This window comes from Cylas formicarius, unplaced genomic scaffold, assembly GCF_029955315.1.
Source record: "Cylas formicarius isolate icCylForm1 unplaced genomic scaffold, icCylForm1.1 PGA_scaffold_2__14_contigs__length_35257938, whole genome shotgun sequence".
Lineage (NCBI taxonomy): Eukaryota > Metazoa > Arthropoda > Insecta > Coleoptera > Brentidae > Cylas > Cylas formicarius.
This window is the reverse complement of record NW_026844319.1, coordinates 30522141-30538218: the sequence shown is the minus strand read 5'-3', so window position 1 is coordinate 30538218 and position 16078 is coordinate 30522141. Positions and strand designations below refer to the sequence as shown.

At 33.8% G+C, this 16078-nt stretch overlaps 2 protein-coding genes across 2 annotated transcripts; one reads left to right on the top strand and one right to left on the bottom strand.

The window, feature by feature from the left end:
* The first annotated feature begins 427 nt into the window (after positions 1-427).
* On the top strand, positions 428-2463 carry LOC132698134 (odorant receptor Or2-like). The gene is made up of 2 exons (XM_060664033.1): positions 428-2014; positions 2065-2463. Exons 1-2 carry the CDS (start codon positions 1940-1942, stop codon positions 2461-2463), a joined length of 474 nt encoding a protein of 157 aa, XP_060520016.1. The 5' UTR covers positions 428-1939.
* Positions 2464-2469: 6 nt separating this feature from the next.
* LOC132698133 (farnesol dehydrogenase-like) lies at positions 2470-12327 on the bottom strand. The gene is made up of 5 exons (XM_060664032.1): positions 12149-12327; positions 8650-8887; positions 5943-6166; positions 2793-2942; positions 2470-2575 (listed from the first exon to the last, which is right to left on the bottom strand). The coding sequence occupies exons 1-5, from the start codon at positions 12254-12256 to the stop codon at positions 2537-2539; spliced, it is 759 nt and encodes a 252-aa protein (XP_060520015.1). The 5' UTR covers positions 12257-12327; the 3' UTR covers positions 2470-2536.
* Between the last annotated feature and the right edge of the window lie 3751 nt (positions 12328-16078).

Genomic DNA, 16078 nt, shown 5'->3' with positions numbered 1-16078 from the left:
AAATTATGCCGATCGGTTAAACAGTTTTCGAGAAAACATTTTTTTTCTAAGCAAAAAGATTCAAAAATATTTTTTAAACCCTTTGCGAGATTTAATTGCGCCCAAATTTTACAATTCAGATGTGGGTATGAAGTTCTACTTCTCTGGCAAATTTGAAACCTGCGAAACCTTAAATACGAGCCATACAAAAAAAATTAACCTCAAAAACATAGTTTTCTAGTTATATATATAGTTATATATATATATATATATATATATATATATATATATATATATATATATATATATATATATATATATATATATATATATATATATATATATATATATATATATATATATATATATATATATATATATATATATATATATATATATATATATATATATATATATATTTTCTAAAAAATGGAATGTTCGTTTTTTTTTTGCTAATTGTCAAGAATAGTGACTGGTGACGCAATTTTTGATCAGCTGATTGAAAATATTCTTCATTGGCAAAACTGATAGACTTAGAAGCACAAATAAATATTTGTGATATGAAAACAGTCGAAAAAGAAACTTGTTTATAATAAATAATACGAGCAAACCATAAAGAAAAATATACCCACCTTTACTTAGCAGATTAATAGAAGACAAGGCTTTTAAACACGAACTCTTTTAGCTGCTATCCGCCGATTGTAAATACTCTTCAATGGCAAAGCTGATGGACTTCCGTTTGTAACATGAGAACAGTTGAAAAAGAAAATTATTTATAATAAATAAAACGAGCAAATATAAAGGAAAAAATATACCCACCTTTTCTTAAAATATTTAAAGAAAACGAGACTTTAAAATAATAAGTTTTTTAGCTGCTATCAACGGATTGAAAATATTCTTCATTGGCAAAACCGATGGGACTTAGAAGCACAAATAACCATTTGTGATATGGAAACAGTTGAAAAAGAAAATTGTTTATAGTAAATAATGCGAGCAAACCAAAAAAGAAAAATATACTTACCTTTTTTTAGCAGATTTAAAGAAGACAAAATTTTAAAATGATAAGTTTTTTAACTGCTATCATAAAACTGATGAACTTGGAAGCACAAATAACCATTTGTGATATGAAAACAGTCGAAAAAGAAAATTGTTAATAATAAATAATACGAGGAAACCAAAGGAAAAATATACCCACCTTTTCCTAGCAGATTTAAAGAAGACAAGACTTCAAAATAATAAGTTTTTTAGCTGCTATTAGCTGATTGAAAATATTCTTCATTGACAAAACTGATGGACGTAGAAAACAGAAAATTGTTTATAATAAATAATACGACCAAACCAAAAGGAAAAATATACCTACCTATTCTTAGCAGATTTAAAGAGGACATTACTTTTAGATACGATTTTTTTTTAGCTGCTATCAGCTGATTGACAGTCGAAAAAGAAAATTGTTTCTGATAAATAATACGAGCAAACGAAAAGGCAACTATACCCTCCTTTTCTTAGTAGATTTAAAGAAGACCGGATTTTTAAATAATAACTATTTTAGCTGGTACCAGCTTATCGAAAATACTGTTGATTGGCAAAACGATGAAGTTAGGAGCACAGCGAACCTTTTGTGATTAGAAAAGAATTGATAAAGAAAATTGCTTATAATAAATAATAGGAGCAAACCAAAAAGAACTAAGAAAACAGATGAGACTATTAAATAATAACTTTTTTAGTTGCTATCAGCCCATTGAAAGTATCGTTGATGGCAAAACTGACGGCGTTAAAAGCACAACTAACCATTTGTGATGAAGAAACATTTGAAAAATGAAACACGCAAGACAGGAAAAAGTAAACCTTTGGAATCTTCACTTAGGACATCATTGATATAAAACTTGCAATTTCTTATGCTAAATATTTGTGGTAACGTCTTTGTTCTCTGTTTAGCTTTGTAAGAGACCTTAACGGCTCTATGAAGTACCTGATGCTGCTGGAATACACGCTTAGCTCTTTGAACGTGGCTAGTGTTTCGATCCAAGTGACGTCGGTAAGATTTGCTGTCGGAGTACGACTCAAATTCTTGGATATTTTTTTAAGGTCGAACCCAGCGTGACGTCCCTGGCTTTCCCGATAATATACCTCTGCCTCTTGGTGTTCCAAGTCTTCGTTCTCGGTTGGTATTCCAACGAGATAAAGATGCAGAGTTTGGCTCTGGGTGATGCGGCGTACAAGAGCCAATGGTACGAGCAGAATGATAAAGTGAAGAAACTGATCCTGATGATGATAATGCGCAGCCAACGTCCCCTGGTGCTGGCTATCGGGCCCTTCGGCGCCATGACTACTCAGTCGGCTCTCACGGCAAGGCGCCACTTCTCTGTCGTTCGAGATTTTACGATGAGTTTTTTAGATCATGAAGGCGGCTTACTCGTACGTAACCCTCATGAAGAATTCTCACTGAATAATGACGTAGTAGCGGGACTAGTAAATGACAAATAAAACGACTTAGTACAAATTTGCTTTATTGAAATGCGAAATGTTGTGAGTTGTCAAAGAGGAACGTCGACCGGATCTACGCTTCACCAATTATTTGAACTGTCACCTCCGAAACCTACAATTAATAAGCCTTTTTCAAAATTGTATTTATAATTTCCTGTATGAAGTGAAAAGGGTTTTTAAAACCGCTTACTTCTTTGTTTCTATGAAAAAATGGGCATATGTTATAAATCTTTAGAGAGCAAGAATCGTGGAAGTTAACCCAAAGCAATTCCAAGAAATGTTTGGCAATTGCCATGCATGTTATCGAAAAAAAACAAGATATTACTCACATTCACGTGTGGAGGCGTAGATAGAGCGTAAACCACCGCATCTGCCACGTCTTCAGCTTTCAGACCGCTTTGAGTTAAACCCAGATCCTTGGCGGTTTTTCCTGAAAAAACTTCGATGAACTCGGTCTCTACGTACCCAGGACTCACGCTCTGAAAAGAAACTCTTATAAGACTAGGACCGTTGCTTTAATTAAACCGAAGAAGTAGCATATGCAATAGGGAACTTGGAAAAAAAAAATAATTTGAAAAATATTGCTAATAAAAGTAAGTTTATACTATTAAAAGTTCACAAAAATTATAAATTCGCAGTTCTATCTATCAAAGATAAGCAACTAAAAATTGTAAAATTTAAATCCTCTTTGAAACGAGCTTTAACCTTTGGCTATGACTGATTGTGACGTCAATCCGCTTGTTAGACTACGCGCCAGCCAGATGGTAGCATAGAGAAGCCATTAGAGAACGACCACTTGATCGCGTTGGTTTTAATTTCAAGTTTAGTCTTTATTTTGTCGCTTGCTTTTGTTATCTTGTGTTTAGTATCAAAAAGAAACTTTTGAAAATGACCGAAGCCAACTTTTTAAAATGTCAATCTGATAATTTACCTTTAATGGATATGTTTATGGTGTCATCTTGGATACAAAACAAAAAAGCTAAAATGTATGTTTAATAGAAAATTTAGCAACTAGTTTTAAACCAATATAATATCGTAATCGGCTTAAAGTTTTCTAGTTTTTAAAAATCAAAAATATCAAAAATCAAATCAAAAATATTCAATAAAAAAACAAAGAGGATTTTTTAAAACTAGTGGAATCCTAAATATATAAATAATATAATTCTCGACCTACAACCTGAGAATAACGATTGAAAAGCAGCGGTATGATGTCACGACCATCCCACCTGTTTAGTGTCGGAGCAAAAGGAGGGCGTCACAAGCAAAATTATTTATTGAAACTTAAATATTGGGTTTTGAGTTTTGATATGCATTATTTCTATACATAAACAAATGTATTAAAGAAATAAAAAAACTGTTCAAGTTTCCTAGTGTTCTATGAAACAAACCATTCGACGAGATTGATGATTTTGCGGTCTGTGATGTTTCTCAAGCCATTTTTAAAATCTATGTATCATTCAGCCGATTTTCTGATGATATGTATGTATGCAATTAGAATTTCCATTCTCAAAGTATTCATCTCATTATCCAATTCCCAAAAGAAACATCAACAATTGAGTATTCAAGAGGACGTGGGCGACATACTAAAGTGCACGCCACTGCGAAGAAGAAATTGATAGAATGCGCGCATTGCAGGTATAATGAACATACTGAATTACAGAAGGCATCCAGAAGTACTATGGAAAAAGGAAGGAAGCAACCCAATGGTAGAAACCAGAACTCGTCATTGCGCAACCGTAACTCTACAGAACTATGTAAAAAACGTTTCTTACTATCCACTTTGAGACTACATTGCACGAGACCCCAGGAAACTCCTCCTCATCATACTCAACTATTAAGCAGTGGGTTTCTGAGTTTAAAATAATCTGTAGGATGATAGCTGAGGGTGTGCGAAATATTTTCAACGGCCATTTGAGCATGGGCACGTGGGTGGCGCGTTTTCTAATGCTCCACCAAAAAATCTTTCGAAAAAACATTTCTACCGACAATTTCTAATGAGACTTGGATCCATCACTACATTCCCCAAAACAGTGAAAACAGTAGATTGTAAAAGAGGAACCAACTCCAAAGAAAACCAAAACAATTTTATCGCCAAACAAGGCTATGGCTACTGTGTTTTGGGATGCGAGAGGAATTTACATTGATTACCTTGAAAAGGGTAAGACTATCACTGGTCAATACTACGTATGGTTACTGCAACTTTTAAGGCACGAGGTGCAAAAGAAATGTTGTTTCATCACGACAACGCACCAGTGCATTCGTCGATTGTTGATGCAGCGACCTTCATACTCTCCAGACTTAGCCGCCAGCGACTATTACCTGTTTCCTAATCTCAAAAAATGGCTTGGCAGAAAAAAAAATTAAGAGCAACGAAGAAGTCGTCGAAGCAATAAATCAGCATTTTGAGGAGCTCGACGAATCTACGTTTAAAAAGATTTAAAACGAAATTAGCACACTGTTTTAAGAAATGTATCAGTGTTGACGAAGATTATGTTGGCTTTCCTTCAAAACAGTTAGAAATTGATCACCCGATACGCGGTATTGTTTTAAAAATTAGAAGCAAAAACGACAGCCAACACGCCGGTAATGAAAACACGGGATCAATCCCACTCCCGATGTTAGATTTAAACTATTAATAAATTAATATTTCTCTCGGGTTTTGGGAAACGAATTCATTCGGTTCAAGGCACGTGGTGCTTGAGGTTTTGAGGATTTTTATTATTTCGTTTATCACGATGTTGGACAAGAACCAGTGGCGACTCCAGTGAGAAATTTTACGTTGTTCCGCTATTCTTGCAAAAAACTTTCTTTTAAGAGACATTAAAATCGCTTGTATTACCTGTTTCCTAACCTCAAAAATGATTGAGCGGTAAAAGATTTAACGAAGACGTCATCGAAGCTGTAAATCAGTATTTTGAGGAGCTCGACGATACTAAGTTTAAAACTGGTATAACCAAACCGGTATGAGAAATGTATTAGTGTTGAAAAATAAAGCAAACTTTTTTTTTAATATTGTTTTCCTTGGTCAGTCCGGAAACTTTTTACAACACCCTCGTGGACAACATTAAAGAACCAAGAGTGGAATAAATAATATTGACGACTGGGATAAGTGCAGCTTTAGACATCAAGGGTATTTTAGCGTAATATTGTTAATCAATAGATGTTTATAATTTTAGTTTTTAATAACTTTCAAGATATACAAAAATTAAACAAAAGACGGTCAACTACGTGACGATTTTATTTATGAATGTAAAAAAAGCTACAATGTGTTAAACATTTTTGAAATTAGTGTAAATGTTGTTACGAAATTATAAAAGCTTTTTTGGCACACCTTGTAGATAAATATGTAATATTGTGTGAACAATCCAAAATTAAAATACACACGAAGTTATACGTAAACCGAATGGCAGAACTGACAAAGCCCAGCATTTAACGTAATATTTTCGAGTATTTTTTAGTTGCATATATATTATACGTACCGTTATTTTGATTTTAAGATTTTGACTGTTGATTTCGTGTCTGAGAGTTTCAGCCAGAGCGGTAACGGCGTACTTGCTGGCGGGATAAACGCTTGCGCCTGGAAAGTTGACGACTTTGTGCCCCGTGATGCTGTTAATGTGGATCACGTGACCGTCGATGTTGTTGGCCTTCATTTGTTTAATGGCTTCCCTCGTCGCGATGGACAAACCGAGGACGTTCGTATCTGTTTGTTAGGTCAAACGAGTTAATGTACGCAGTGGCTTACTACCGTTCAAGTATCGATCTGCTTCGAAAAAAGAAATATAATTTATAATGATAATAGGTCGGTCGGTTCCAAATAAATGCGAAAAAACTTTAGTTAGTTATTTATACAGGGTGTTTTCTAATTGAAGGTCAATAATTGTCCATTGTCCAATTGTCCATTTTAAAAAGAAAATTTCATTTTTTAAATTTTTAAAAAAACGCGTTCATCATTCTTTTAAGTAAAACCTTCATCAACATCTTTATGAAGCTGACTTGGTAAGAAGACTTCGATATTGGAATTGGCTGTTAGCTAAACATGAAGAGAATAATAATGAGCTTGTCGAGAGTTTCTTCCGCATTTTTAATCTTACCGACTTGACAACTAATACTGAATAGAAGCAAAGCAACCAAAGCAAAATTTTTGATTTTATAAAAATGTATTTACTTATCTGGTTTTCAAAAGTACCTGATTTAAAAAGTTTTTGTTCCCACTAGGGTGCTATTTGAAAAAACTAGGTTATCTTAAAAAATTAAGAGTTAATAATATCAGATGCTATTTGCCATTAGACAAGTAAAGAAAAGTTTCATTTACAATTTTTCTCAAGATCAGGTGAAGCGGTAAATAGAATTCATGATCATCAAAGCCAATTTTAAAAAATTAAATAAAAATTTAAAAAAACAAAAAGAAAAGAGAAAAACCGTCCTGCGTAGAATCCTGAATCCAAAAATGTAAAAAAATATAGGCTGTGCCATTTAAAATTCGAAAGTTACTGTCGTATCCGCTCAAAACTACATATAGTCAGAAAATTGGACATTCGGTCTATATTAACCCTTCCAAATTTCAAATCGCTATCTCAAGCTGTTTAAAAGTTATAGAGTATTCCCACTTTCTTGTGTCACCCGGTACATATTATATAAAACAATAAAATATTGCGGAATTATTAATATTATAAAAACACACTTTTCTAAGCAAATTTCAGGAGAAACTTATGCAATTTTATTTATTTAATATTATTTTATGAAACTGTTTTGTCTGCTTGATTTTTTTCATAAAACTTGCTTTTGTTTCTTTCCATTTTGAGTTGCGTAAAAAACTAAAAATTGCAACAAGAAACGCTTGGATGAGCCTACTAGATTTTTTTTTCTAAAAATTAACAGTAACGCAATGGTAGGGATTGTCTAATTCAATCCCCTTCACTATTTTTTAAAAAAAATATGCGGAAAGTGATACTAATATTTCTTTAATATTATACGTTATTTTTCCGCCATATTGGTATCCCGATAGGGCATTTGTTTTGAAACTCTGTATAAATTTCAATACAAAAAAAGAAATCGAAGCGTTTTTAAATTTAAAAAAACTGGCCACTTATTTTTTGATTTAATGAAAAACGAATGTATTTTTTAAAAGCCTTGACTTATTTATAGTTAAGAATAAGAAAAAAATCAAATAAATTTAGTAATAAGTAGTAATAAGCCAAGAACAAATTAACGGCAATATAATTTCAATACAATCCCCAAAATCAACTGAAAAACTGAAGAATATTAAAATAGAGGCAACGTAGCCTTAAATTAAATGAGAGTTTTCAATAAATAGTACAATTGGCAACCTTATAATTGTTCTTCATAAACCGTTCGAGGTTATACAAATTTTGGATCTTTAGTTAAAAGTAAATACTCCCATTCAAAAATGATATGAATTATTCATGGTTGCAAGATAATATTTATGGCGTTGGCTTTAAAAGATTTATTTCGTTTTGTGAGAGCAAAAGGAACGAAATAAAAAACACTGTTAATAGCAATACCATCCAAATTCGTATGTCCGCTATTACACTTTCAAAATATAGATAGAATGACATACTGTGCTGATTTGCTTGGTTTGAAAGATATTATAACCACTTAGATGAATAGTAATCCTATTATCCTATATATATATATATATATATATATATATATATATATATATATATATATATATATATATATATATGTATATATATATATATATATATATATATATATATATATATATATATATATATATATATATATATACACTTCGAACACTTTTCGGAGCGCGAGCATTGAAGATGCCAAGTGAGATTTTGGCGAAACGTCTGCAGGATTCCAGTCGGAGTTCAACAAGCGAACGGATGATATCCCGGAATATAGTGTCATCACATTTTTCCATCCGTGAATCAATACGTGAAAAAAAAAAATATATATATATATATATATATATATATATATATATATATATATATATATATATATATATATATATATATATATATATATATATATATATATAATCAATCATCAATTATTATAATTCATTACTGTTCTGTTAAACATTTTTGGGACTCCTTGATGAATATTTTTTGGGTCATAATATGTGTATGTAGAGACCAATAATGAAAATGAGGGAATAACACAGACTGATCAAGACCACTGGTGGAAAATTACCGAGGACCCGTTTCCATGCTTGAGTGTCTCCGTCGATAAGGGACGAGGCTTGCGCCAATCCTGCGTTGTTCACTAGGATATGCGTAGGCCCCAAGTTTTTCAACACGTATTCGAACGCGGTCACGATGTCCGACTCTTTGGTGACGTCGCATTGCACTGCGACCAGTTTGCCTTTCTCGCCGCTCAGCTTCTTCGACAGTTCTTCCACTTTTTCCTTTCTTCTAGCCAGTCCCGCCACCTGCCAGATGATTTATTTATCAGCCACAGTCATCCGGATTATAGACAAGCAATATGAAAGATAAGTCAGGCCTAGGCAATATACATAATAAATAAATATGTTAAAATGCATCAAGAACAAGGAACGACAATGGAAATGATAAGTGGCCAGAAAGCAGATTCTGACTAGAATCTGGTCAAAATCAGCAAGTATCTGACTCGAAAATGCAGATATGCTCTTAAAACCCTGTTTTGGTTGATTATCGTGGCGTAGTTTATCAAGAGTCCTTGCCTCAAGGTCGTATAGTCAATAAAGAGTATTACCTTGAAGTTATGCACGAGAAGCGTTACGAAGAAAACGTCTGAAATGGTGGACAAATAATTCATCCACTTGCTCACTCATCATTGCTTGTGCCTGACTTTTTGGCCAAAAACAAAACCACAATCATGCCTCAGCCACCATATTCACCAGATATGCCCCCCTGCGACTTTTTCCTGTTTCCAAAACTCCAGAAACCCTTGAAAGAAAGGGGGTTTCGAACGACTGAGGAGATAGGGAAGAAATCGCTCGAAGAACCCAAGGCTCTACCAAAAGTTCTTCAAGGATTGGAAAAAAAGTTCGGCCCAAGTGTATTATATCTGGTAGGGATTACCGCGTTGCAACTGTTTTTTGGTGAAAGCTAGAACAGTCAATTCTGAATGGTACACAACCATTTGTTTGCTGAAAAAACTTCGAAAAAATTAGAAAAACCAACCGCCGAAGAGGAATCACTCTCCACAACGACAATGCCAGCTCTCACCGATCAGTGCAAACAAAGAACTTTAAGAATAAATTACGCGGGCATCGATTTTTGCCAACAGAAGAAGCGATTGATGCGTTTAAAAAGCATGTTTTGGAGGTGCCCGACTCGATGTGGGAAAAGTGCTTTGATCGTCAGGGTGAACAATTTGAGAAACAATAAAATCATATTTGTTGGTAGCTTATAGTTTTTTATTACAAATTCCGGAATATAAAAGATAACCCTCGCATGAGGTTTCGTGATTGTGTTCGGCAACTACCAATGAGTTTATTTGTCGTCGTTAATTGTATTTGACTAGCTTCACAGAAGTGTGTGTTAATTCTGTAGAGAAGAGTAGAGAAGAGTGGAGGTTAGGTGTGACAAAATGACGTAGAACGCTTTGAACCAGGTGATTCAGTACGCCATATCAAGGAAGGCTTCGTCTGTCAAAATGCTTCTTGCAGAACTCTGTCAAATATCGTATTGAATGCCGATGTCGTTGTGCGGGCAACTTTATCAAAGCAGGCCGTGGTATACAAACAAGTGTGCGTGTGATGAGACGACGCTTTTATCGAATTTGATGTTATTTTTAAAACTTGAAAATGTGCGGACTCATTCAAAGCCGCGCGAAGCAATTTTGTTTGTTGTCGAGGATAATTGTATGAAACGGAATGAGAAAAACGCATTTTCACTTAAGCGATACGTGTCGCAATCAAATGAGTGATACACGATAACCGTATCTATCGATATTGCGGATTCATGGCCATGGCAGTTCGCCAAACGGGATTATTATTTATTTTCGTTATCATTAGACAGCTGGTTTAAAATGTTTATCTCAACATCCAGAAACGTTTTTTATTTCCAGCCCGATTTTTGAATATTTTTTCAAAAGTGGAAGGAAACATGTAAACGAGATGTGAAAATAAATAGTGAGAAATTGAAAATATCTCCCATTCAATACAGGGCTACATAGGTTAGGAATTGGTTAGTCATTGGTCGTTAGTTCTGAGTCGTTCTTAGCCGTTAGATAACGATATTCGTTAATTATTCGATGTTAGATAAAGATGCACAATGAAATAGTAAACAAACTTAAAATACTTAAGTAGTAAATACGACTAAGTAATGAGTTATATAGTGAATACGCGATTCAATCATTTTTTCGAAATAGCAACTCGAATTTCAATACGCGCAAATTTAGAAAAAGTTTCTAATTCTAATCCTTATTCGTACTTTTATCGGAAACATTGGGTTAATACTTATTTTATTTTATGGCAAGTAAACACAATAGACAATGGAAAAAATTTTATTCCATGGGCTTCTAACAAAGTATAGGATAATGTATATCGAAAATCTTAGTATCTTATTAAATTACACTTAGAAAAAACAATGTTACAAATGTTACAAAAAAAGGCTCGTGTTGATTGGTCGAAGGAAATAATAAAAAAATACGATCGCGGTGCTTCCAAACACGTCTATGATATCTTGACAGGTGATGAATCATGGATCTACGCATATGAACCTCAAAGTAAGCAGCAGTCGACTGTGTGGGTCTTTCAGAATGTAACTAAGCCCACAAACGTTGTTCGTGAGCGAAGCACGTCGAAACAAATGATAGCCTGGAGAACTTTCCACGTTGCAAGTGTTTCTTTGGTGAAAGATAAAACGGTCAATGCTGAATGGTACACAACCATTTGTTTAATCACGACGACAATGCTAGCTCTCACCGATCAGTGCAAATAAAGACCTTTTTGAGCATTGGAAATGTTGACTCGAAGAGCCATCCACCATTTGGATTTGGCACCTAATGACTTCTTTTCGTTCCCATACATTAAGAATAAATTACGTGTGCAGCGATTTTTGACACCAGAAGAAGCGATTGATGCTTTTAAAAGGCATATTTTATATTACTCTTCCACTTAAAACAAAAAAATTGGGGTTACTTTTAGATACAAAACTTCGCTTTGAAAATCATCTCTCGACTTGTATGCAAAATGCTATTGATTGTTTAAAAGGGTTGCTCTTGTTCTCTCCGTGTTTAATCACTGTAATGTCGTACATGGGAATTGTTGAACGTATTGAAAAGATTCAAAAAAGCTACAAGCTGTTGTCTTTATTTCAAAATAATTAAGACAAAATATCGCGAATACCTCTCCGAAAAAATAACTTTAAAAATAGACGTACATAACTCAAACCTAAGATTTAAAGGGATTATAATTCGTCGTCACCCATCTGGTATATTTGAAAGATCCTTCAGTTACGACAACACGATGATGATTGAGACAGACTACATACTATATTTCTTCCCAAAAAGTGTTATTCATACTTTTGGAGGATAATTGAAAATATTCTTCAAAGGCACGTCGTTCGACACAAGAAATTATTTTCAAAATGGCGTTAAAAAAGTACGAAAGTCAAAAGAAAATCATTCACGATTGCTTGATACTGGGTATAAATTATTTAGTTAGAGCGTTCAAATAATAAAACTCCGCTTAGCCCGACCTTACCACGAGTCCATTCTTAACCAGCTCCGTGACAATGGCGGCCCCTATTCCTGCGCTCGCGCCGCTGACCACAGCGACCTTCCCGACCCAACGACCTAGAGACAACACCATCTTGCTTCTCACGACACACAGAGATGTTCCAACCGAACGTTGCCGTCGATAGCGGGAAAATGCCTTTCAATTTTTATAACCGGCAGCTTTATTTGTTCGCAAGTGACGCCCGGAAGACAGAGGCGGCGCGTCACCGTTTCCGCCACTAAAATTATTTTATTTAGAAGTCCTTTCAACACAGATTTTTAAATTATTTACGTACAGGTTGTCTCATTTGTGTTGTATCATTTGTCAAACGGTTTTTCTTATAGTCTGTCTCAATCTTTATCGTGTCGGCTTCCTTCATATAAAATGTTAACGATGTTATTGTTATTATGTAAAGCGATTAACAAAACATTTATTCCTACTTCAGTGACAAGGCAGGGGTGCGCCAGGTGCATTTCTTTTTTCTGATATACTTCTTGTTGACGATTTCTGGCAGTGTTGAATAATCATCTTTAGAGTGAATTGTGAAAATGTTAATTTACGAGAATATAACAATGTTTTGCTCAGGTTATGAAAAATGTGTATGAAACTTTAATCAATAGAGAACTTATTAAACGGGAAGCTTTAAAACAAACCTGCTTACTTTCAAAAACGCCAACATCGTCGATACGGGATATTATTAGTGGTTAAGAATTGAAGAGAAAGAATAAACTGTACTGTACTGTACTGTAGCTGCTTATATGTAGTTTGAGGGGGGTGGAGCTAAATGAGGGGCATCAACTTCGTCTTGGATTATTGATTCCCATATTGGGGACAGGTGAGAACCTGAGTAGCGGTTAAGACTCTCCGATCCTTCGTTGCAGGAATTTTAGTTTTATCTAATAAAATTTTATGTCCGGTTTTGTGATTATGTTCGGTCACTGCGAATAAGTTTACTTGTCTTAGTCTTAAGGCGCTTTCATGTTGATATTTTTCGTCAGGTCTCTCTAATGTATTCTGTGCCACATATACATGTAATGTAATGTATGGTGTATGGTGTTATGTTTATTTAGAATTTTTGGTATGTGGTCAGTGATGTTTTGAATGTAAGGAAGAATAACAGTGGCAAATGTGGGATTGCTTTCGGGTTCATTGCTATTGAGTAAGATCACATCAAGTGGACCCCCCATTTACCACTTTATCATAAAAATTTAATCTATATATATTTTTTATAAGTACTATGATTGATCCCCCAAAACGATTGTTTAAAATTTTGATGTTAACAACATTTTTTTATAATGAAAATTTTAAGGGTTTTTAATTAAAAAATGGATTAAAAATCAAAAATTTCACTGCTCGTCATTAGTTAAAAAAAATGAATTTATTTATGACAGCGCGCCAGGCGCCGAGCGCTGTGGAAGCGCCGCGATGCCGAGCGTCTCGAACTGCATTGAAGGTTTTATTAGTGATAATTTAAAAAAATTAAAATTTAAAAAAAAATTCAAAAATTTAAAAAAGTAGTATTAAAATAGTAATTAAAAAATATAGTATTGATGCAAGATCTATGAACTTATTGTGTTTGTGATTAGCAGAAAAAGTGATGACAGAAAAAAGTTAAACTAAATATAATAGGAACTGGTTTTACAATCAAATAATTTTAATTGTAAATTTTGTCGAGTTTTATTTTGGTGTTATCAAATTTTACACTGGTATGAAGCTAGAATAAATTCATTCAATCATTGAATACTATTCACTGGTAATATGGTAAATTTGGAATATTTTTTATCTCCAAAATGAAAAAAATGTTAATTCGAGCTATTTAAAATACTCCCTTTTTTTACTAACAATTTCAAGTTTGTGTTTAAATTTTAAGAAGCTATTTAAACAAAAATTATAAAAAATAATATTTACAGTTCGGATTCAGGAGTTTTTGAAACCGTAGTAACAAAAATTCTGATCAATAATATTTACAATTTGAATTTCAACATTTTTAAAACAAGAGTAAGTATATTTATCAATTATTTACAATTACCAGACATCTGTTATAAATCTCACATTTTCTTTGGTAATGAAATAATAAAAATATGGGAACATTGTTAGGCTGCGTGTTACAATAGTCATTATTTTCAAATGACAATCTCTCACTTGAATATCAATGAATTTCTTTATGTACTTTTTTTGAAGCATGTCTTCTGCATTTTATGTTCTTTTGGATTTATTTGATTTTCTATCGCCTCACCTGCTTCGTTTACTAGACACAAACGCAAAATATTGTGAATTTGAATATTAAATACAATTAACTGATTTTCTTTGACTGCATTGAAATCATAGTTTCTTACCTCTTAATGTAATTTTTACAAAGCTATTTGTTTCAATATTAATTAAAGCTGGTTCATTATCAGTAAGTAGCCTTGCGTACTTCTAAAGTAATGCCTTTGTCAATATGTGAGCATTCATTTGGAATAACAGTAACATTATGGATATTAGCAATATATTTGTACTTTACTACTACAAAAATAAATAAGTTTTTCTTTGAATTATTTTTAAAGCAATAACTTCCAAAGCCGTTCAAATATTACTTCGTCATTGTTGATGTTTACCAATGAATTTTGGCAGTTGCACTTATCAACGGAGGTTTTGGCATATTCTTGGGCATCTTCAAAATATTATCAGGCGGAAGTACAGTGGGAATAGCATTTGGTACTAATAGTCGTTTGTGTGCTGTATTTTTCTTGATATAACGTCTTTCAAAATGATCGAAATAAATTTGTAGACTGTTTGAATACCCTTTATACTGAGCAAAGTCCTTCCAATGTTGGCGTCTATACAATTAAATTTATAAATCAATTTGAAACACTAATTTTATTAAACAAAATTTTTAATATTATATCATCAAATTTAATTAAAAAATATATATATATAATAATATATATATATATATATATATATATATATATATATATATATATATATATATATATATATATATATATATATATATATATATATATATATATATATATATATATATATATATATATATATATATATATTCTCACGTATTGATTCACGGATGGAAAAATGTGATGACACTATATTCCGGGATATCATCCGTTCGCTCGTTGAACTCCGACTGGAATCCTGCATCCGACTGGAATCCTGCAAATCTTGCATCCGACTGGAATCCTGCAGACGTTTCGCCAAAATCTCACTTGGCATCTTCAATGCTCGCGTTCCGAAAACACTTCGAACACTGGGAGGTTATCGGCGGTGCGTGCGGTATTTATACTCTGCGCCGGAGATGGTAACGGTGCTGCTTATGCGTGGGGGGAGGTGGCTCCGCCCCCTGAATTGTCGCGTTGTTAATTTCGCCCGATCGTAGTTGCGATGTTCCCGTTGGCTGCTGCGCATCGCTCTGCTGTTTGATTATCGTTCTCCACGTGTTGGATAAATGCAGAGCGTCGTCTCTCGTATTGAGGTGTCCGGACTTTTCTATTTCGATGGCCTCTCGTATAATCCTAGTCCTAAAATCAGGAATATTAGCTATTTGTTTGCAAGTGCCGAAATCAATTTTATGGCCTGTCTGATGTTGGTGCTGAAACAAAGCAGATGTTGTTTGTTTGTTTCTTATGGCTAAACGATGTTCCTCGAGCCTGGCTGAAATCCTTCTGTTGGTCTGTCCCACATACGTCAGGCTGCACGATCCGCATGCTACACTGTATACTCCTTGGTTTTCCAGAGTAATTTTTTGTTTTGGGTTTCTTAGTATTGCTCCGATGGTATGGTCAGGTTTGTATGCCGTTGAGATGTCGTTTTTCCGTAATATTCGGCCGATTTTGTCAGTAACCCCCTTGATGTATGGCAGGACAGCGATCGATCTTCGTTGGGTCTCGTCCTGCACTCTCTGCTGCGGCTGTT